At 35.9% G+C, this 24,958-nt stretch overlaps 1 protein-coding gene across 1 annotated transcript in view; it reads left to right on the top strand.

Moving 5' to 3' along the window:
• Positions 1-24,958, top strand: part of CLVS2 (clavesin 2) — a 70,329-nt gene that overhangs the window by 30,635 nt on the left and 14,736 nt on the right. Inside the window, exon 4 of the mRNA XM_019418242.2 lies at positions 21,902-22,012. Within this exon, the coding sequence (XP_019273787.1) occupies positions 21,902-22,012 (111 nt within the window). The remainder of the gene's footprint in view (positions 1-21,901; positions 22,013-24,958) is intronic.

The raw sequence follows: 24,958 nt of genomic DNA, 5'->3' as shown, positions 1-24,958 counted from the left end.
TGAAAAGCTCAGTATAGACATGTCTAGAATCTTAGAATCTTAGCATTTAAAGGAAACTTAGAAATCACACAGGCCGTCTTACATAAGAATTACTTCTGTGGTAGTCTTAAGAGATGATTATGCAAGTTCTGTTTATACACACTCAGCTGCTAGTGCAGCTCCTTGCAAGGCAGACCTTTTCATCTTTAAGAGTTTGGCAACAAAGCTCTTCCTTAAATTCAGCTAAAACTGGCCTCTGAATTTTGCACTTTATGCCAGCTCTTGAAAACAAGATTAATGCCAGACCACCGAATACACTGTCCTTTATGTAATAATATTTCAAAAACATAGAATGTCTGTCCTTTGAACATTAGAAGTGATCTGATATTTTTCATTTTACAATATCCTTCTCCAAATACATATCACCTATTCTTCCAACCTTTCTCTCATGACATAGTTTCTAAATATTGTATCATTCTGGTTGACTACTAAACCCAAAATATTTTGTCAATTTATCCCCAAGTAAAAGTATAATTGCTCCAATATATTTTGATCAGTTTGGCAAATACTTCTCACTATTAGAAAATATTATATTTTAATATATTATGTACATGTATTATATCATTTTATATTATTTTAATATATGTTATTATATTATTTAGTATATTATTAAACAGACAAGGCTCTGTAAAAGTGAAAATGATATACCAAAGGGAAAGCAAGGACAGGGCGAATAGGTCTTACTTAGGGAAAGGATTAAGAAAAGAGATATCCATAGAAGGCCCTAGAAGGATTTTGAATGAAGGAAAATGTATTGTGAGCAACATTATAGGCTGAGAACAGTTTGGGGGAGAAACAGAGATGAATATGTACACAGTGCATTTGGGTATTATCAAGTATGTTAATTTAGTGTATCTTAACATTCATGAAGAAGTAAAATAGGGTGTATTCTGCAAAAGCTAGGTGATACTTAATAGTAGAAGGTCATGAATGCCGCTTTTAAGTGTTTTAAGGTTTTTTTATTTGTAGGTGATCAGTTAAGTTTCAACTTGACAGGATAGTATATTTCAATAGATAACTAAATCTAGTGGTCCTGTGATAAAGGATGGATTAAGCAGAGGGAAGCATTGTAACAGTTGGAACATGCTGGTGGTTCACTGTAAGCATGCCATCAACCATATTTCTAATAAATACTTCCTGATGATGAATTCATAGATAGCAAAGCAGCAGTGTATTAAAACACAGATTGATGAGGCAGTTTTTGTCAAATGCACTGGGAGAATAGTTCTCATGAATCATCTTACATGGAGAATGCTGTTAGACCTGAAGATGTATCACCCTCACTTAGTGAGATGCTCGTAACCTCTGCACACTGGACATTTAGCAAGCCATACAAAGAGAGCAAAGCTCTGTCAAAGCACTGCAAATGCCGACTGTCAAAAACGGCAGGAAGTTACAGTTTATCACCATCACAGTGCTGTCTTATAATATCCCAGTGTCTCCTTTTATGATTTTTTTCTTATTTCTTTGAAGCACGTTTTTAAATAGGCTGTTAATAAAAGTGTGTAAATTTAGTTCTTTTCTTGTTCGACTCTACCTGTGCCTGATCTTTGATCTCATTTCTGGTCCTACGGAGCTATTATAAGAGACAGGTAAGAGGATTCTTGAATCCATTGTGTAATATTTAATCTTCAGTGGAGTCCCAGTTATCCAAGAACCTTATCTCATATTCTGTTTTAATGTTCTCAAAGCTCTAGCAGTGAGCAGTAGGAATGAGTCACTTTGAAGTCAAGCTTTATGTCACCTGAAAGTATATGTTGTTCAGACTCATATATGAATGCTTGGAGAATTGCTCATTCCTTTCTGGCTAAGCATAAAGGTCACCCCAGTCTTCAGTAACATTTTTTCTAGATGTGCTTCCCTTTGTCTCTTTCCATAGCTCCAAAGTGAACTTTGCTGTCCAGGTAATGGAGTGGAACCAAGCTGTGCAGACCCAAATGACAACACATACTTTCTTCTTCGTGTTAGTATCTGAAACTCAAACTACCTCTGACAAACTACATGGAGTAAATCCTAGGGCTTCACATGGTACTTTTATTTGCAATGCATTAGGATGAGGTTGAAATAATTCAGTAAAGGCCATCTTATTCCTGCCTGAAAGGTTATCATTTAGTTCATCAGAGAGCAGAGGAAGGATAAATTTCTGTTGTGTTAGGTGTCTCTAACAGGTCACCTCTGTTTTCTCAAGCAAATGCCAGTTCTAACTCTGGCTCACATATCTGCTAAAGAATCTGATAAGCTTTCAAGCGGTCATTTTAAGAAGATTGTCAGGGGGGCGCCTGGGTGGCGCAGTCGGTTAAGCGTCCGACTTCAGCCAGGTCACGATCTCACGGTCCGTGAGTTCGAGCCCCGCGTCAGGCTCTGGGCTGATGGCTCAGAGCCTGGAGCCTGTTTCCGATTCTGTGTCTCCCTCTCTCTCTGTCCCTCCCCCGTTCATGCTCTGTCTCTCTCTGTCCCACAAATAAATAAAAAAACGTTGAAAAAAAAAAAAAAAAAAAAAAAAAAGAAGATTGTCAGGGAGTACACCTGTAAATTCTGCTGCTAAAACACACATGGATATATATTTGGATATTTTTTATTGCCTTAGTCTCATGATTCAGCCTCTCGGTCCTATTTTTCCTTCTTTTATACTTAATTCCATTCAAAAATATTATATCATACAAGATATTTACCTCTTCATAAAAATACAATAGAAGAGCTTATAATAAAAAGTAAAAGGCCCTTTTCTACTATTTCCTGCCAATATATTATTATCTTTTGATAGTATTTACTCATGAAATTTCTTCTATTCTTTTAAAAACCATTCTTCTTTTAGCCCAGTGGCCTTCTCTTCTAACTTGTCTAATTGCTTTCTAATCTTGCTGGATGGCTGTCACTCTGGATCGTTTTTGTCACTGAACTGGTTTAAATCTATCATTTCTTGTTGAATCTCTCTCTCTCTCCCCTACCCTGGTTTTCACATCTACATTGCTTCTGTTTTACTCATAAGAGTTTTATCTCATTCTTTTATTTTAAAAATGCTTTGAAATAATTTATGTGATGTTGGTTTTTTCTTCACTCACTATTTACAGTTTTCATTTCCTTTAAAAAATATTCATCTTCCATCATTTTCAATGGTGTCTCAGGAGTAAGGGAAACAAGTATATGTGTTCAGTCATTTTAAATTAGAAAATTCTCATCTACTTTTCTTTTAAAGATTTTATTTTTAAGCAATCTCTATACCCAACATGGCCTGGAACCCACAACCTCGAAATCAAGAGTCGTGTGCTCCACTGACTGAGCCAGCCAGACGCCCCCAGTACTCATCTACTTTTAAATAATTTTATGTATCATTGTGAGCCATGGAAATGCTCCCTGGTAAAATAGAGTGTAAACATTTTATTTCAACTAAGTGGTAAAATCTATAGCTGGCAGGGATGGTGTCTTAATATCACTAAGGGATGGCAAAAAATGGGACTTAACACATGTTTCTTAAATGAATATATCATCAATAAAATTTGCTCTTCTTCTTTGCCTATTCTACGAAAATGATAAAGGTAATGTTGGTTGTAGAGTGACCGAACAATGCCACTGCTGTAGGAGTGTGTGCTGTGTTTTCATAGGATGATAGAGCTAGCTTAATAGGCAAATTTTGATCTCTTTTGCACTTACTAATGAATATAAACTTACAGCAGAGTGGACTAAGAAGTAGATTTGAAACCATGGTAAAGTCCATGATCACCTTGAGCAGTAACAGCTTGACTGGAACTTGAATTTTTCAAATCTGTAAGCTTTCTGTGCCTCATTTTTCTCAGTTATAAAATTAAGATGGTGCAATCACAGGCCAGTCCAAGAGGCTGTGGGCATTCTGTAAATCATAAACACCAAAAGTCTATTTGCTGTCTGTTGTTTCTTTACCTATGGGAGATTTTTTTAGTTTTTATTTTATGTGAGATATTTAAAAATGAATTATTCCTTAGGGTGGTATGCTTTCCTAGTAAATTTTCTCAATCTTTAGATGTGTAATTTTGACTCAATATTGTGTTTTATCTTTTCCATGTTGGCATATTAATCTTTTTTTGTTTTAAAGGAAACATTTCAAACCAATACTATTTGGCTCATGAAATTAAAACAAGGTAATTTTTTAGCTCTTTCTGGGTAAGGTATTGTTTCCTTAAAAATCCATTTTATTTAACGTTCAGAGAACATGGGGTTATATTCAGAAAGTATTTTAAATTTACATCCTTAAAAGACATAGATTTTGTTCTTTTTACAAATATCATATCTATATAGCAGCAATAATATGAAATGTAGTGATGGTTACAGAAAGCTACATGGGTGATAAAATTGCATAGAAGTACATAACTACACACTCACGAAGGAGTACTTACAAAACTGATGTCATCTAAATAGGCTCTATGGCTATATCAATATCAAATTCCTGGTTTTGATTTTTTTTTTCTAGTAAGGTATCCTACTTGGGGAGACTAGGTGAGGGGTGCATAGGATTTTCCTGTTCAGTTTTGCAACTTCCTGTGTGTCTATAGTTATTTCAAAATTTAAAAAATTAGTCAATAGATAGACACAGATACCTTCTGAATGGTGAAAAAAGTGACAAAGTAACAGAATCTGGGTCCCACCACCAGCATTGTGCAAATATATAGTAGGAACCATAAATAATTGTTGAATGAGAATGAAGAGATACTGTCTATTATCTCTTTTGAAGAACACCATGGGATAATATTTAAAAAGCATTTTTATTTGAATTATTAAAAGAAGTTGGGGCTTTTTTGCTGTTTCATTTTGGTTTTGATTATATGACAGAAAGAATATTAGAAAGATAAAAGCAAAACTCTTCAAAGAAAAATCCACCTCTTTGTTAACATTTATATGTAAAGGAATGTTTTGATGACTTTACCTAAGCATGGGGACTATCTTTTCAGAGTTAATACATAAACCTTCAAATGCAGCTTTCTTTTGGATACACACACACACACACACACACACACACACACGAACTTGAAAACAAATAAGATCCATATTGAAGGAATGGGAATTGGATGGTAGGAGAAAAGGAATATCATCAAGTCTGATCTAATGGCAAACTACATGGACGGGGTTGGGAGAGTATTGAAGATAAAGTTGTTGGAGAAAAGGTGTAACTGTTTTGTCTACAAAATTTTTAGAATCCACTTAAGTTGTAACTCACAGATGAACTGCAATCTATTCTAAAAAGTAGAGTGAATTAAAACATTATATAGATCAAAAGCAGCCTAAATATGTCACATACTTCAATGTCTAAAATGACATGCATGACCCTAAGTCAGATTCATATGTTACATAAAACAGATCTCTATCAGCTTTGTCACTAATTCAGAATTGTTGTGTTTGCTTAGGTTTCAAGGTTGAGTGAAGGCGAGGCATGTAATCTCTTGCTTCTACTCATGAGTTGCAAGGAAGAAGTCAAAGCCACGGAACTCTCTTAACCACACGAACACATATCCATACACACAGCAATAGTCAGGAACATTTCTTAATTCAGAAAAATCTGTGTTTCCTTGAGATCTTATGCAACTTTATGTGGCTGGGCTGGAAATTTTGTTTTTTTATTTACATGCCATTACTGAGATTATGGAAAGACAGATTGCAAATGTGTATGGTTGCCCTGATGTCAATGCTTGATCAGATATAGATGCTTGCATATCTTGTTTATACAAATTGGCAGACCAAAGACTAATATGAACTCTCCAATTACACTGCAAGATTCCAGAATGAATGGAGACCTTGAGTGCATTGTACCACAATGGGGAGACAGTAAAGGCTAATCACTGACATTGCTAATCCAGTGAAGTGTCCCATGGGTAAACAACTTGTTGAGTATTACTTCCTAAGGAACTTTATTTGTAGAAAGACTTTGCAGCAATGGAAAGGAAAACTTACAAAGAATAGTTTTGGATGATTATTATTTGCCAACAAAGTAACAGGGAGTAAAGCAAAAGGAAAAAGGATCTTTCTGAGGCCACATGAATTTCCTGGTGTTTAATTAGAATATTCTCAAATTAGCGAAAACTTTTAAGTGTCTATAAAATTGTGTGATAAACACAAGAAGAGCACAGTGAAATCTTTGAAGCATTAACTTAAAAGTTCTTTTTGTAGTGAGAGGTACACTTATTAAGTGTTTCTGAATTTTGGAGAGGGGATGATGATCCCAATCTGAACCCTTGCTTCCTTCCCATTATAAAACTAACAAGTAAGAACAAGCAAATATTCCAAGATTAGCTAAACTGTGACATCGTCTTCATTATCCCCAGCCCTGCAGGAGATGTTCAGAGACTGAATGGGAATTCCTCATTAGCAGACAGGTGGATGGGGGATTGCCTACATCATGAGCCCTAGTCGTGCTGTTTTTCATGTGTGCTTCTCTGAAGGACACGTGCCTGAAACATCTTTAGACTCTCTCAAGCTGTCTTTATAATCCACTGCCTCACAACCCATATGGACACCACACAGTCTTGGAAGGCGGTAGTAGAGCTAAAAGCGTTCTGGCAAATGATTGGAAAACATCATTCTGGCTTCAGTGACCTCCTCTCTCCAACCCCTTACTCAAGCCAGCTCCATGATATTGGTCAGGGACTTCAATTAGGGGAAAAATGTGTATTTTTACTATTTTAATAGTACACAGATTACTGGAGCCTTTCAATGTATTCGTGAATCTCAATTTCTTTCTCTGTTTCTGCTTCTCTATGTCTTTATTTCAGTGTGAGCTATCCAAGCTTGGGGATATCTCACACATATGGCCTGCTAACACTGAGAGCTCAACATTTCAGACCTCCTCTTAACTATGATCCTTTTGTTATATGTTTCTAGTACAATTAGTGGTGAACTAAGCAAGATTAAAAAGTATCAACCTGTTTTCAGCCATTCGATGGCAGGTCTTCTCCATATCCAATCATTTCTTAACATATGTCACGTGTTTTCCTTTTATGGTTTACCACCATGATAGGACTCAGATTCAGCTCTAGTTATCTGTATAGTGATAATAGATTTGACTGCATGTCTCCATCTTCTTGAAATCAAATAAAGTAGGACATTTCACAAGACTTCATCAAACAAACTGGGCAGGTCAAAGCATCAAATCACCGTTTTCTATTTCAAGAAATATGCACCCGAGACACCCATAACCCTTATTTCATCCTTAACTCTAACAGTTCCCTAGTCCAACTCCACCCCTATCCATCCCTAACCCTCACCACCTCATCCCTGCTGCCCTGTGGTAGGTGGCCATGATGGAAGACCTGGTAGATGGTGGGTCACACATTACTTGGTCATTTTAAAAAATAATTAAACTAAACGTCTACCTGGTTTTTATTTTTAACCTGAGAAAGAATGTCTCCACATCAAAGTGGTTGCACTAAAACATAAACATTAAAATGTCAGAATTCCATAACAGACTACACACCCCTACTCAACTAATGTTCCTACAGCACAACTGTAACATACCACTCTTTTCTCAAGAATGCCCACTACAAGCCCTTTGGCAAGACAACCTGGATGGCGGTCCAAGTAGACCCCATAACTGTCTTCTTAGCCACGCTGCCACCATTTCCTCACATTCACCCTCAACTCCTGACAAACATTCCTGAAAACTATATTGTAAAAGTGGCCCAGTCTTCCCATCTCTGGTTTTACTGCTCCTTCTCCCTGGGACACTCTTACACTCACTCCATTGCCTCATCCACAAGTACCAGATTCTCATTGGTGCCCCATGATCTATTCCATGTACTACCTCTTTGGAGAGTATTTTCATCATCATTCCAAATTTTCTCTTCAGTATGGAATTGTTTCTCTCCTTCAAACCCAGTCACATTTTGTGGAAATTATTTTTTCTTGCTTTATGTTACTTACTCTCTTTACCAGTATTATATAAGTTTCTTCAGTTAGGACTTTGCTTCATTCACATTCCCCTTACATTTCCCAAGCTTGAGTAGTGTGCAGTACATATTTGCTAAATTTAATAGATGCTTAGAGGGCTATGTTGTTGTCCTTGTGTTGATATTTTTAAAGTAGATAATGTTTTTACTATTATACATATTTACAAGCGTGTGTGTTTGTGTACGGTACATGGTCATGTTAGAACATTTGAAAAGTATAAAATACACAAAGCATAAAATAAAAGTCATCTATTATTCAATTACACAGAATTAACCAGGTTAATATTTTGATATATTTTCCTAAATATTTTCTTTTATATTTCTTTTTAAATAAATTTAAATTGATTCCAGTGATTTCCTCACCACAAAATATGTATGAAACATTGGTGTACATAAAATTTTACCCCAATTTATGATGATTTCCTTATAATTGGTTTCTCATACTGGTATTAGGAAACAAAAGAAGTACATTTTGAGGTTTCTTTCAGGAATGTTTTACCAATTTATATCCCCTCAAAAGAATCTGATGGCTCCCATCTTGCCAAACCCTTGCAGGATTGAGTTTCATCATTAAAAACAATCTGGTCTAGTTGCACATGCCTGATGTAGGCAGGAGTGTCTTGAAATATCCACTTAAGGACTTCTGCCTAATTCTTTTTATAATTTGCTCTTCTCAATTCCTCCAGCTGAAGTTCTGCAGCTTAACTCCCCTTTGGCAATTTTGAATATGAGAATGTCAGCACTTCTGAATGTGTGTTACTAAAGTAGTTTAAAAGTCAAGTGAGAGACCTAATCCATTATTGATAGTAAGGCCTGTTGCAGCTGACTTAGAGATTGGAGCTACAGGCCTCAAGATACAGGTCATAGAAAATGACTACATATTCTATTTTGATTAGAAATGTCACCATTATTTGTTACTCTTGCTATGCATTCACTTTTAATAGAAGAACCTGACTTAGAAACATGATGATGTAACAATTCTATAAGTTGGTAGTTTTTACTTTGGTTTCTCTCCTGCTATTATACTTGATTGAAACTTGTATTTCATGGATTGTGAAGAGTTGTGACAATGGCTGGTGTCATGTTCTCCAGGTTGTCTTGACTTCTGCCTGTACCAGGCACACACCCGCAGCGACAAACTTAAATAAGCTTGTGTCTCCATGTTAAGGCTCAATAGCTGTGATTTGCTTCAATCTGTTATCAACTTTCTCTGACAGAAAAAGTGGCTGGGCAGAACACCACACTTAATTTGTTCACAAAAGAAAGATCTTCCTGCCCATTCAGTTACATGATGGCTAAATGTATTGCAATTAGTTTTCCTTGTTGGTTTTACTTTAAGAAATAGTTTTGGCTAGAAAGAACTCTTTTAAGGAGGAATATTTTATCTAGTATCCCACTAAATTGCCTATATTTTACCCTAGTCAGGACTCAGATCAGGGCACCTGGGTGGCTCAGTTGGTTAAGCATGTGATTCTTGATCTCAGCTCAGTTCTTAATCTCAGGGTCTTGAGTTTAAGCCCTGCATTGGGCTCCACTTGGAGCCTACTGAAAAAAAGAAAACCCAAAAGACTCAGATGTTCCTCTCCACATGCAAAGTGAGTCATCAGTGTAATTTAAGAATTTTATCTAGGTGTAGGGATTTATCTAAATGAATACACCAGAATTTGTGTCCCGGGGACCCCTGTAGGGTAAGGAGGGTTGTGTTTGAAGCCCTGTTAGCCAGCATTAACTGATTAATGGTGGGCACAGGAAAAAATAACAAAATAATGATTTGTCTAGAATTAGAATATACTTGAGATTTTGAGATAGATTGGTCAGTTCTAGTCCACGAATTTCAGAGGTCCTGACCATATAGTCATAGTGTACTCTAAGAGGCTTTCTCTCCATTATAGTCTCTTTGTTCTATTTAGTAATTCTGTATATGTGGCAGGGATATTTTGCTGACAGAGACTCATTTATCTTGTGGGTAAGTAGATTTATCATTGGAACCTAGAAGCCAAGAGTGTATGGATTCCTTCAATACATGTGTTCATAACTAGCAGGAAAAGGAAAAAAAAGGAATAACATTGTGTTTTGTCTGTGGCATCAGGATAAAACAAGTTATTATATTGTTATTTACAATATATTTAAATGTTATTTATAAGCGATTGTTGTATTTGTTATTTATAAATGGTAATTTACTGGTTGAAGAGGAATTGGGGTTGCTTATAGATTTAAACAAGCCAAATTTACCATTATTTAAGATTTTTAAAACAAAAGTAAAAATTTAGAAATGATGGTCTATATTAAGATTACATTGTTTTCACTTTGAGCAGATGATAATCATGTGCTATCTTGGATGAGGAAAGTGTAACTCCTTGCTTTTCTCTAGACTTTCAGTTTTATAAACTGGAGTAGCCCTTGACCACCACTGTGTTCTGAGTGACCCAAGCAGATTCCTCCTAGTCCTCTTGAATCGAAGTGAAAAGACTCTCTCAGTCCAAACAATAGATGCTGATTTTAGCATCATGAAAGCAATGCAATCCAATCCCTCTGCATTCAAAATGTTCGCGTGAGACCTGAGCTTCCTACAGCATATGTCCACTCACAATTAAAAGCCATGATTATTTAACACCTTAGAATCCTATGGCAGGTTTCCTAGTGATTTGCGTTGAGAAGACATAGCCCTTCAGTAAGTCCCTTCATGCTTTCTTTTATGCACCCTATAAAGGAGAATATCCGGCAGCATCATTGTACATGGGCACCACTTCTAATTAACTTAAAAATTATTTTTTTTAATTTTTTTTAACGTTTATTTATTTTTGAGACAGAGAGAGACAGAGCATGAACAGGGGAGGGTCAGAGAGAGGGAGACACAGAATCCGAAGCAGGCTCCAGGCTCTGAGCTGTCAGCACAGAGCCTGACGCGGGGCTCGAACTCACGGACCGCGAGATCATGACCTGAGCCGAAGTCGGCCACTTAACCGACTGAGCCACTCAGGCGCCCCCCCAAAAAAAAATTAAATTTTTTTAATGTTTACTTATTTTTGACAGAGAGAGAGACAGAGCATGAACGGGGGAAGATCAGAGAGAGAGGGAGACACAGAATCTGAAACAGGCTCCAGGCTCTGAGCTGTCAGCACAGAGCCTGACGTGGGACTCGAACTCACAGACCATGAGATCATGACCTGAGCAAAGTCGGACGCTCAACCAACTGAGCCACCCAGGCGCCCTTCTAATTAACTTAAAAATTAAACCAGAGGACACCCTCAGACAAAACTGAAAAAGAGAAAATCTAACACATCTCTATAATAGGAATTGGATTTTATAAAAGGAGAATGACAGAGCAAAAGAGAATTACTAGGAGTCACAGTGTCATGAAGCTAATATTCATTAGCTAAATATTTACTTATATAGGGGGAGATGGCTATTTTTTAATTAAAAATGTCATAAATGATATGTATTTGCCTTTGGGGAGAGCATATTCTGTTGACCACCCTTAAGAGATATACATGTTGACACATCTGTATTCATGATAGACAATTTAAACAATAGCTGACATTTTGCCAAAGGTCTTAAAACAAACAGATATTATGTATGTAAAGTGTGCAAATGCAAATAGGGACATTATTTTTAAATTAAAAAATTTAATCTAAGAAGGTATCTTTGTTTTAATGCATATTTAGATTAGGATTTTACCATTTGGGAGGGCAAAATCATTTCAAAATATACTCATATCTTAAAAATTTTACTTTATTTATTTATTTTATTTTTTTATTTTTTTTAATGTTTGTTTATTTTTGAGAGAGACAGAGACAGAATGCGAGTGGGTTAGGGGCAGAGAGAGAGGGAGACATAGAAGCAGAAGCAGGCTCCAGGCTCTGAGCTGTCAGCACAGAGCCTGATGGGGAGCTCAAACTCACAAACTGTGAGATCATGACCTGAGCCAAAGTCAGACGCTTAACCAACTGAGCCACACAGGCGCCCCATAAAATTTTAAATCTTTTTAAAAACTTATTTATTTGGGGGGGAGGGGCAGAAAGAGGGGAGAGAGCATCTGAAGCGGGCTCTGCACTGACAGTCTGAGAGCCTGACATAGGGCTTGAACCCATGAACTGTGAGATCATGACCCCTGCTGAAGTCAGATGCTCAAGTGACTGAGCCACCCAGGTGCCCCTCATATATTAAAAAAATTTAATTATAAAAATACCATTAATGAAAAGTTAATGTATACTATTAATTACTTTTTTAAATGATCCATCACAGTTAATCCATGTTTCTTAAAACACTTATTAAAATTAAGACACTATTTGCTGAGAAATCATTAGAATTTAAGCATGTAATTTGTGTGCATTTTGTTTCAGAGATTGCTCATCAAATAGAAAAGCTTTCTAAGTGCTTGTTTTGAAATACAATGTGATATATCTTTGAAGGCTGATTGTTTCCTCTATCAAGAATTGACTATTCATTTTTTAACCATTTATTTATTTTTCCCTTTTAAGTGTTAAGTAAACTATAGAAAATGTTAATAATTATTGTTTCCCTACATGTCAGAGCAATACCTATCTGGGTGAAATTTTGTTTCTTACACAATACTTTGTATCTAACCCATCTCCTTTATTGTCTGGCTACCTGGGCAGCATGAGGTTTTAATGGGCATTTAGAAGTTAAGAGATTGGAGGAGAAGCATCCTTCTGTATTTGTACTCCCCAGTTTAAACTGCTATCTCTCTGTACCAGGTCAAGAGCCTTTGTTTTCCATCTGTTATTTGCATCCATTTACACATGGCTCATTACCAGTTATGAAGCAGGCATAGAAAAAGACATTCCAATTAGCTGGTCATTAAATAGTTTCCTGATTATTTTCCTTCAATTTGGCAAAATATGCTAGTTAGCATATTTTGGTAACAATCCTTATTTACCTCATGAAAGCAATGGAATGACTTGCCTAGGTTTGCCTGTCTAGTATTGATGAGACTAAAAATATAAGATTATAGAGGTAGCTCCATTCTCTTTAGTTTCAGACACTGCACAGAATACTAGAGGTGGGGAATGGAAGCAAGGCTTTGGAAGTAGGGCAAACGTGACTTTCTTCAGGAATCTTAACCTTTTACAAGATAGGTAGAGTGTGTATACAAATAGCTTACACAACATTCATTCAAAAAGGTAGATATAAGTATACAAATGCTATTATACCAGCTAGAAAGAATACCCTCAAAAGACATATTTGGGAAAATATGGTGTGGTTAGCACATCAAGACACATCAAAGTTTTCTCCTTCTCCTTCTTTTTTTTTTTTTTTTTGGCAATGTCTTGATTTTCTTTACTAGATTGGCCAAGAAAACTTTTTAATAAAATTTTCTGAATTCTCTATTAACAGAACTCTTAATTGAGCCTTTCCTAAAACCATCCAGAATGTTAGATCTGTATTCTCACAATGGCAACCTTTCACTAGTCACTCTTGTAGTTTCATTCCATTCTCTTCAATGTTCTGGGCTGCCGTTTAGATCTTTCTGCCTGAGGGATGCCTTCCCCAATTTCTCCTCTTCCTAACACTTCTTTGTAAAGCAGACCAATCTTAATAAGTTTAAATATATCTGAAGGAAATATTGATAAGATCTAAGGAACTAGTAGTACCATCTGCTATAATAGCCACCTTCTTCTTTCTATACCTGGGCACACTTTTAGAGAGTATATATATATATTGTATATATACTGTATGTATATTGTATATATATATATATATTTTTAAAGAGTATACATATATATACATATATATATATATTATACATATATATTATATATATATATATATATATATATAGTATTCCTATGAGGCATTGTAAAAATTATTCTCATAATTATTCTCATAATTCCAGGCTTTTAGATAGAATTTCATGTCATCTATATAAAGCTTAACTAAAAAAAATTAGAAGCACACACCAAGATGCCTAAATATTGCTTTTGTCTCTGGTTGGTAAGGTTATGAGTAGCTTTTTAAAAAAATTATACATTATTTGATGTTCAGAATTTCTACAATAATCATGTTCTCTAATTGTACTAAAAACATTAACAGAATAGTGCAATATTTTTAATCTCAGTATAATTTTAGAGAGAGAGTTATGGAATTAGAAGAGTAATTTCTAGGTATTGACTTATCACTGTATGCACTTTGCCATAGTGCACATAATAGTTGAAATTATGTGCTTCAAAAAAGTACCGTAAAGGTAGAAAAGAAAAACAAGCATTGAAAAAAGGCTAACAAGGGTTGATGGGGGAGTGGGGGAGAAGAGAAAATGGGTGATGGACCTTGAGGAGGGAACTTGTTGGGATGAGCACTGGGTGTTGTATGTAAGTGATGAACCATGGGAATCTACCCCCAAAACCAAGAGCACACTGCACACACTGTATGTTAGCCAATTTGATAATAAGTTATATTTTTTAAAAAAGGCTGATGAACTTGGTTTTGAATGAGTGAGTTACACATACAATTTTTGCCTATGTTCACACTGAGGATACTTCTTAACACACTTGATCGTTTTATGAACCTTAGACAATCTTGTGAAACAAGACCAAAGTTGTGGATTTAATTCTCACGGAAGAGTTCATTTTGTTCATGTTTATGACTACAAACTGTACTGCGATTACACCAGACATTATTTTGATTTATGTGTTTTCAGATCTAACAATTTACTTGTAATAGTATTATCCTAACATGTAATTTTTTATTTCATCAGAATCAATTAAAAAATTGAATAATATATTAATGGTTCATTTTCTAATTTTTCTTCTTGAATAGCTAGACATGTAAGGCATACATATTTTTGCTAGAAATATATGAATAACTTACTTATGTATATTTGATACATATACATATATTTACCTCTCTATATAGTGCCCATACTGCCAATATCTATAATGTGTATATTGTTTATATGCCAATGAGGAGAAGGTAGAGGTTTTGCTTTGATTGATATCATTTTGTAATTGTTTGCAATAGCAATCAACTTTTAAGGAAACTCACATATTGCATGAAGGGAGTACTTCCAAATCTATCTTCTCCCAAAGAAAGATATTTACTTGAGCATATGGTCAACAGAGGCTTGGAGAAATGTTGAATTCCACTGGAGCTTTGGTGGGCCAAGTTTCCATTAACTCAAGCATTCAGGCAAGATAATCTGTGCAACCAGCACAACAAAGTTTACCACTCAAGAGGAAAATGAATGGGAGCAGGTGAATTGCCAAAAGCTTTCAGAAGGTAGAAATTCTGTTAACTTTCTTTCGCCTATCTTGACTGCACTCTCACTAATTGCAATGTACTTCTTATTTCATTGTCTCCCGTGAATAACACTGTGGCCAGCAGAGTCAATGATCAGCATGCTGTATATTGTTATTTTGATTATTATTTTGTACTATGCAGTGTTTTAGGACCAAATAACTACCCATTAAACCACATTATAAAATTGCCTCCATAGTCATTTCTATATGTGTAGAGTAAAAAAATAGATTATTAATATGGTAACCCAGTACTTAGGAGGTGTGTTTAATGGCTAACAGCTATGGTTGGCTGTTAGCAGTCCTATTAAATGTTTCATTTTGCAGATAAGGAAATTGTGGCTCAGTTTACTTAAATAGTTTACTTAAATAATAAATGTCAGAATCTATTCTTTTCAAGAAACATCCACCTAGCTTTGCTATAGGACATATACACAAACACACAGACCCACGCACACATACACACACGTTTTCAAAATGTTGGGAATGTGAAGATGAATTACACACAGTCTGGAACTGAGTTCGATGCACAAAACAGAAATCTCTCTGGATAGTTCAAAGACAAATGGATTTAAATACAGGGAGTTCACGCTTTAAAACCTCATTGGAAGAACGGGAGGGATGACAATGTCATTAGCAGACTATGTCCGCTTTCTTGGTTTTGAGGTCACAGCCGTGCAGATGTGATCTAGAGGTCAAGAAACTGCTGTCTCCACCCTCTCACTACTCCCATCCCAGGGGTCTCTCACTCTCCAAAGTGCCACCTAGGATGTGGAAGGTAGTGTTCAGACACTGCGATAAAGAATTGCCCCTCTAGAGCTTGCCTAGCAGCTGCCACTGCAGCAACAATGTAATGGTGGCCTCTGTATGTAAATGTAATGACTGGTTCTTCAAATCTTGCTGAAGGGCTTCTCATCGACAGAATGACAGAACGTTGTTATTTAGAATCCCAGTTCTAAAGTTGTTTTGTTTTAGCCTTCCATCTCCTGCCCTATGGGGTGGGGCATGAAGTGGGTGGAAATGGATGCCAGGCCAAGCACCAACAGACCATATACAACACACAATTGCACACTCAGAGCTCACAGTTTAGTAGTGGAGGCAGACAAATAAAGAGAAAATTTAAGGGTCTTGTGGCAAGTACGCTAAGATACTTAGACACTGTGCTCGTGATGACAGAGAATGGACTTTTCACGGAGAGAGTAGGGCATGGAAAAATGAGAAAAGATCAAAAAGAGCTTCCTTGAGATAGTGTTGCATGAGCTAGGCCTTAAAAGATCAGCACAAGAAGACAATTCAAAGAGGGAGGAAGGCCATGTCAGGCATGAGGGAGAGAACAAAGTCAACATGCTATAAAACTACACTTGAACGTAAACAGACATGAAGAGGCTGCAGGGAAGTGACATGGTGCCAAACAGGGGAGTGAACACAGTGGAGTTTGGGTTTTTATTGTGGTCATGAGGGTGAATATGAAAATATGAAGCTACACAGAGCTGAAGCTATAAATACTGCAGGGCTTCGGGCATGATTGGAAGTGAGAGAATCAGACTTCTGGTTTCCAGTTCTGTTTGTGAGAAGCTTGGAAGTTGCCACTTTGTCTTAACAAGTAAACAACTGAACAGACTGAGAAATCAACAACTCTTCTTAGATTCACAAGAGAGGTAAGGTATCAGGGAACACCACTATCAACAAGACTGGACGGGCAGACAGGTGAACACAGGGAGTCTTGGCTTACTGGAGCAGAGACTCTTAACAGGAAACAAACCATGGTGAGAATCAGTGTCCAGGCAGGACATCATGAAATTTGAATGACAAATTGCTGGAGTCTCATTGGGAATGAACTTGAGAGTTAAAAATTCCAGGGGGCCCAGTCTTGGGGGGCCATCCACGCTTTTGTGAGATTTACTTCTAGGAGCTGGACCAGGTTCTCACAGTAAATATTAGGTAAAAATCCCCTTGTGTTTGTGTCAGGGGGAAAGGAGAAGAAAACCTTTGAAATATGCCAGAGCACTCTGTTATTTTTACTGCCTTTTTCTCCAAGTTTTTATTTAAATTCCATTTAGTTAACATTTAGTGTATTATTAGTTTCAGGTGTGGAATTTAGTGATTCAGCACTTACATAAAACACCTGGTGCTCATCACAATCGCCATCCTCTGTTCCTAACAGGGCTTGCCCTCAGGAGAAGCTAGTTAACCAGAGCATAATTTGCAAGGGTATTAATAGAACCTAACTGACCTAGGGGTGGGGAGATACCACACTCCAGCCTTCCGGTGGCAGAAGAGAAATACACAACTCTAGGCTACCTGTCCCACCTAAGGGAAGAGAAAAAAAAAACAACTGAGAAACACTTGGGAGTTCACAGTCCAGAGGCACAGACTCACTAAAAGACTGAAGCCTAATCATAGGACTATGGAACATTTCCCTCCCATGACACCTCACCACCACATTACAGAAGGCCAATTTACAGCAGTTCCTTTTATCTGGTACATAATGTCTGGCTATCAAGAAAAAAATTATAAAGTATACTAAAAAAAGTCTAAAAACACAACTTGAAGAGTCAGAGCAAACTGCTCTAATGGATAAAGTAGACAACACACAAAAACAGATGGATAGTATAAGCAGAGAAATGGAAAGTCTAAAAAAGAAAAAAAAATCTAGAGATAAAAAATGTTGTAACAAATGAAGAATGCCTTTGATGGAGTTACTATTAGACTGGACACGGCTAAAGAAAGGATCCCTGAGTTTGGGAATATATCAATAGAAACCTCCAAAACTGAAAAGCAAAGAGAAAGAACACTGAAAAGAAAAATGGAATAGAGTATCCAAGGACTGGAGGACAGCTATAGAAGGTATAACGTGTGTGTAATTGTAATACCACAAGTAGAAGAGAGAGAGGAAGGAAACAAGGGCATCACAGTAAAGAGAAGGAAGGAATCAGGGATTATGTCATCCTTGTTTTGGACTTTGATGCCTGAGAGATGGCATTGAATCAGAATTTTAACCTGGATTAATTTGATTGCAAAGTCAGTGTTCTCCACTTTCACCCTGTCTTAAATGTGATTTGGTACTGATTAAGTCATTCTTTATGTAAAGATACAGTCAAGAATGCCCATGAACTCATGCTTAAGTTTTGTGTATATGTGTGCATATTCATTTTTCAATAGAAGAAGCATGGCCTCTGTGTGATTTTGTTTAAAAATCACTGTCTTAAACACTTGGCATAAAACTTGATAGCTGGTGTTTATTCAGTTTTGTTCTAGAGATTAAATGCTCATTCAAGAGTGTATTTTAAAAGCATTCCAAGTAGTTCTGCTTCAGGTAATGCAATAGGTTAAAATTTCTCGAAGATCTTCCTGCCAGGAAGCACAAAGGTGTTAGGTAAATCACAGCAAAAGAATCACACCTACCCCTCACCTGCCTCTGGACCCTGAGACAAGAACACAAAGTCTACTGAAAAAACAAAGCAAAACAAACAAAAAAACCCAGGGATTAAGTGAAGCCTGGGTGGTTCTGGAGGCAAATGTTGGCTGCAGGAGCCTACAGATTTAGAGTGTAATGATTGCCTAAGGTGTGGGGTGGGCAGAAGCAGAGACTAGATTTGCACTAGTTGAGGGTAAATGGGGGACTAGATGTGAGATTTTGCATTCCTCCAGGTGTGGCACCCTTAGGGAAGGTTTGTGCTAGGAAAATCACTGCTGGCTAGGAAACCTTTAAGTAAACCTCTCTGCCTTTCCCATAAGCAGGTGGGAAAATAATAATAATGATAATATTGGTATTAATAATAATGGTAATTATCTTCTGTGATAGTCTGAGGCCATAATTATCTCATGAGGCTGAGGTTTGAATATACACTGTACAATCAGAAACCCCAAGATGGGAAATTAAATTAAAGCCAAACTAAGCTGATGGCACTGAGTAGGAGCTGATACAGATCTCATCTGGGGAAAAGCATCCTCAAGCCAGCTCCTTCAGGATTCCCAATGGATAATATTAGCCAAATATAAGTTCACCATAAACAAGATACTGTAAGCAAGATCAGTAGAGACAGTAAGCAAATTCACGCGCTCAAGGACTATAAAACAAAATAAGTATGTATTAATTAAATGGTTATGTTACTAAATAATGTTATTAATGATGGAATTAAAATAAGCAAAGACCAAGTAACTAGGGAATTAAAGTTATATGAAAATCTATTTTATACCCAATAAATTGGCAAAATTCAACAGATTGACAGTACCAAGTGTGGTATGGGTAAGAGCTGGAACTTTCCTCATTGCTGGGGGAAGGAGGGGTATAAATTGATATACTTGCTGTTACCAGTTGTGTAAAGCTGAAGTCTCTACACTCTGACTCAGTGTTAACAGTTCAGATATATACCCCACATATACACTTGAACATGCCCAAGAGACATGTCCAAGAATGAAGTCTGCAGAGCAGCTGTACTGGTAATGGCAAAACAGACAAAATATTTGGAAAACACCATGCATTGACAATACAAAATAAATTGTGAGGTATCATACAATGGTATACTATACAATAGTGACCATGAACTATACCTGTGCATGTAGAAAACTCAAATACAGGAAACCTTAAAAACAATGTTATGTGACAACAGAAAAATATATTCACTAACATTTTGATAAAGTTTAAGTAGTTAGAAAACTTAACCCTCTCTCTCTCTCTATATATATATACACACACATATATATATACATACATATATATAAACACATATATCCCTAAAATCTATATATACATGCCAGCAAAAACTATAATATATAAAAATAAAGAAAATATATAAGATATAAACTATAGAGCAAGTAAAATATTATATTTATATATTTATAATGTTTATAAAATAAAATATAAGCAAAAGAATTACAATATAAATTTTAAAATGTAGAAGATCAAAGAATAGGAATACAATAAACTTTAAGGTTATTAACCATGTTCTATTTCTTAAGGTGAGTGGAGGGCACATGGGTGTTTATCTTAGCATTCTCTTTATTGTATATACATTATTTTCTTTTTATGTATAAAAATGTGATAACTTAAAAACATACTATGTCTGTATTTCTATCTGATTCATTTCTATTATTGTAATAATTTCTTGATAAATGAAAACTATGTATTTATAAAAGAAGTAAGACACTGGCATTAAAGGAGACAAATTTTATCTTTAGTTATTCTTATTTATTTATCTAGTACTGTTCTCTTTTTATTTTTTAAGTTTATTTTTATTTATTTTGAGAGATAGAAAGGAAGTAGAGGAGGGGCAGAAAGAGAGAGAGAGAGAGAGAGAGAGAGAGAGAGGGAAAGAGAATTCCAAGCAGGCTCCACACAGTCAGTGCAGAGCCCGATGTGGGGCTCAGACTCACAAACTATGAGATCATGATCTGAGCTGAGATAAAGAGTTGGATGCTTAGCTGACTGAGCCACCTAGGCAGCCAGTACCGTTGTCTTTTTATAATGTGTTAGTCTCAGAGATAGATATCGCTTGGCAAAAAAAAAAATGCTTATTCGCTCTGAAAATCAATATGCAAAACCACGAATTAATTATTAATGTTCCAGTGTCCCCCCAAAACTAAAATATTTTAATGGGGTTATGCCATGTGTGTTTTTGACTAGACAATCTTGTTTAAGAAAATATTAAATTAAAAAAATGCATCTGATTATTTCAGTTCCTTTACTTTTCATTTGTTCCCATTCATGCTCTAAATAGAATCCAGAAGAATGCTAATTATCATGATACGCCTTGAGAGAGACTTCTAGTGGTATAGCCCTTTTTTTTTTAAAGAAGACTTTTGTAGTCAGTTCAGTGTGGAATTTTTCAACTAGTAGCAAGAATCAGTCCATTTATGTGGCTTCCTCAAGTGCACTGTGAGATGTTGTAATTCATTCAGCTGAAGGATTCCCTTCATATTATAGAGTGAATGGGATGCACCTATTTAGTTACAGATAGGAAGAAAAGCCCTCTCTACCTCTCTACGTCACTTCAGATTCGAACCTTACACAAGTGAGTTCTTGTTGAAGAGGAGGGTGGCTTTCTGACAGGCCCGTTTTCATCCTGTGGGGTGAGCTCAAAGGGTTTTGACTTAATTTAACCTAGCAAAATACAACCCCAAATTTCTTACACTACAGCGCTAAGGTTTTATTTTGCGTAAGTCTGTTTCCCCTTTTTTATGGCTGAGATAAGGGAAGGAGAATGTTTATAATGAAGTTGACAAAATAAGATAAAGTGAGTTTTGAAATATAATGGTGCTCACATTGTTGTTGACTACAGTGAACTTAATAAAATATTTTAAATTAGGTACACTTTAATATAAATATAAATGATTTAAATACAACACTTATCTAACTAGATTCAGTATTTGACAAATAAATAAAAAGTATTTATTTCTTCTTCTTGGCCTATAATGACTGTTAACAATTTGTAGGCTTAAAATATGGCACTCTTAAAAGCGCTGAAGTTAGTAATTAACTGTTCTTGAGAAGGATTTGCTTTATTACATATTGCTTCACTTTCGGTATGAACATTATAATGTTTAATATGGTAAGGGTCTTTCTTATTCATCTTAACTATACAAATAATCTCATTTAAGTGTGTGGAATAACAAATTTATATACCATATGATTTCCTTAAGCCTTCTCAATATATTAAAGCATGTTTTGATTTTTCTCCCCGCTTCGTGTTACTCTAGGATAGTTTCCCAGCACGATTTGGAGGAATTCATTTTGTCAATCAGCCATGGTATATCCATGCCCTGTATACCGTGATCCGGCCTTTCCTAAAGGAGAAGACTCGGAAAAGGGTATTTGTTTGTTTCTTTGTTTTTATACTTTTTTCTCCTCCCACATTCAATGAATTATGATGCATAATGTGTATATAATATCAGGTGTGGTAAATGTACCTCTATATTGCATGTAAATATTCAACATACAAGATATTTAAAAATTCTTAAAGACCATATAAAAGAAATATTCAAAAGCCCGCAAGCCTGCTTGTCTATTTTCCCACAAATTGGGAGAACATGTCAGTACATTCATGATAAAGCCCCAGTTTAAAGTAAAAAAAAAAATTATGCCATGTTACTAGATTGTTATTAGTACACCTAATTTCACGTAAGATCTAGAGAAAAGTTATCATTTTATTAGTGGATATATGAATGCTAGTTATTTCACAATGTGTATCATATTGAATATAGTGAATTTTGTGAAATCTAATATAATTTTGTGGTGATCATCATGATCGATCACACATTTCAGAAAGAATGCTGATGTTTAAAAATATTAATATTTGTTTAGATTGCAAGTTACTTGAGTTCTAAGGCTTGGTTTCATTTAACAATGAGGATATTCAAAGTACATGCAACAAAATAATCATTTTTTCTGCAAATAAGATGATTTATATAAAGCGTTTAGCACAGTGCATGGTACGTGATAAATGCTGAACGCATTTCTCATTATTATTAATAATACAGACTTTAAAATGTGTTTTAACGCACATTATTTCATTTTAGCCTCCAAAAGTTTCTGAAGTGTAAATTTAGTAAGCAGTATCTCCTATCTCGGAGCTAAGGAAAGTAAGTCTTAAGATGGAGTAACTTGCTTACTCAGTTCCACAGCTATAAAGCTCGTATAGGAATCCAGACATCTCCAGATTTAGAGCTATTTTTATCACCGTGCTGTGACCAATTTTCAAACGATTAGTTCCAAAGTAAAGTATGCTTTACTTATAAATCTTTATTGAAGGCAATTTTCCATGTTTCCCAATGAATGAGAAGGCACTTCAGGTATTTCCATGCCATGTTGTAGAAGCCTCCTTGTGAGCATAAAAGAGAAGTAATTGTTAAGTATGTGTTTGTATCAAGCATTAGTGAGCAGAAGGTCTTCTGGATATGAATTTGTTGAAAATGTTTCAATAGTTTAGGAGGAAGAATTCTGTAAACAATTATAATTTATATCAGGAATAGTTTCTACCAGTGAGAGTCAAATTAATTTACATGTTAGAATTCAGAAAAATGTATTGATGTGCTTCACAAGTAACACTTTCAAACTTTGTTTTATGAAGAGATGATCAGGTGATCCAAAACACCTGCTGGGGCTTTTAGTACGTATTATACTAGTGAATGCTTCTGTAGTATTCACTCTATGCCACATGCTGTTCTAAGTACTTTACATATGTTAACTCATTTAATCCTTACAACAATGGCTCAAGGGGAAGCATTGTTATTTTTCTCCCTCTATAGATGGGAAAATGAGTTACAGAAGGTTAAGCAAATTGCTCTAAATCACAGCTAGGAGGTAGTAGAGCTGAATATGTGGATTTATGGGAAAGACAGTGCCAGACAGAGGGCATAGCAAAGACAAAGGCCCTTAGGTAGAAACATGCCTGGTATATACACTTAGCAAAAGCAAGGAGGCTCAGAAAGCTGGAGCAGAATGAGCCGCTGAGGAGGGTAGTAGAGGATGGGATAGAAGGGGGTATGGCGTGGCAGATCACATGGGGCTTTGTATTCCATTGCAAGGGTCTGGGCTTTCAGTCAGAGTGAAATGAGAAATACTTTGAAAGACTATGAGTACAGGGGTGACTTGTTCTGAGCACAATGTTCTGCTCTGTTGAAAAAGACTAAAGAGGATCAAGTCTGAAAAATGAGGAAAGTTCCAGGTTTGCGGTTATTTGAGTGAACTGAACAGTTTTGACAATTCCTAGAAAAATTCTTTGGTAGCATTATTCCAGATGGAAGTGAGGTATCTGAGCTTTACCATTTTAATTAAAACTATATGACTTATAAATAGTTATAGGTTAAAACACTTTTAATTTTTACTTAAATAATTAATGTAATGTACAAAGCAATTATATTTCTTTACAGGTATTCCAAGTGATGCATTCAGCATCACCACATTACTCAAACACTTCCTCAGATGTTATAAATCTATGCTGTGAAAAACTGGTAAAAGAAAACTTAAGGAATAATTGTGAATCTTTTGTCACAAAAAGGAAACACCTGATTTTGTTTGTTTATTTATTTATTTATTTATTTATTTATTTATTTTCATTAAATGAAATCTGACTTTGAGTCTCCAACATGCTGGACGGATAGGCATATGAACCCGAAGTGGTAGAAGGGTCCCTTCTTCCCAAAATCTCATTGATATCTGGAGTCTTTCATGCAGAACCAAACTTCCCATCCATCATGGCCACTTGACATCTTCATTGTTGAAGCCAGTACTAGTTCCTTGAATAAAGGTTTCCTTCTGCTCCCAAGTTATCTGTAATTAAGCTAGAAACCAATGGCTAGGCTTCAACTCTCATGCACCCTTCAGCTATTCTAGGGCTGTGGTCTTGCCACTCACCAAGAGATGACAGGATATAGCTTTCCCTACTGATGGGTGCAGATTTCCACCTGTTCCTCCATATGGTGGACTCTGCTATTCCTTGCTAATTCCCAAATGTATTTCACTTTCCTCCCTTCCACTCAGGTCACTTGCCATAATCTCTTTAATGGCATGGTTTAGGGAAATAAAATAGAAGCATTATTTAGGCTAATTCATAGAATTGTAAGGTACACTGAGGCTAGGGAGCCCACAAAGACAAGACTTCCTGAATGAAATGGTGGAAGAGAAAAATATAAGGAGAAAAAAATAGCAAAACTTTAATAAATCATGCCGCTATCAACAACTAGTTAAAACAAAGAAAAATCTAAAGCAAAAATTAAATAGTTGGATTATTGCAATGCATCCTTTTGCCCATCCCA

The sequence above is a fragment of the Panthera pardus genome, unplaced genomic scaffold, assembly GCF_024362965.1.
Source record: "Panthera pardus isolate Hobbes unplaced genomic scaffold, ASM2436296v1 HiC_scaffold_17, whole genome shotgun sequence".
Lineage (NCBI taxonomy): Eukaryota > Metazoa > Chordata > Mammalia > Carnivora > Felidae > Panthera > Panthera pardus.
This window is presented reverse-complemented; position numbering and strand designations above follow the sequence as displayed.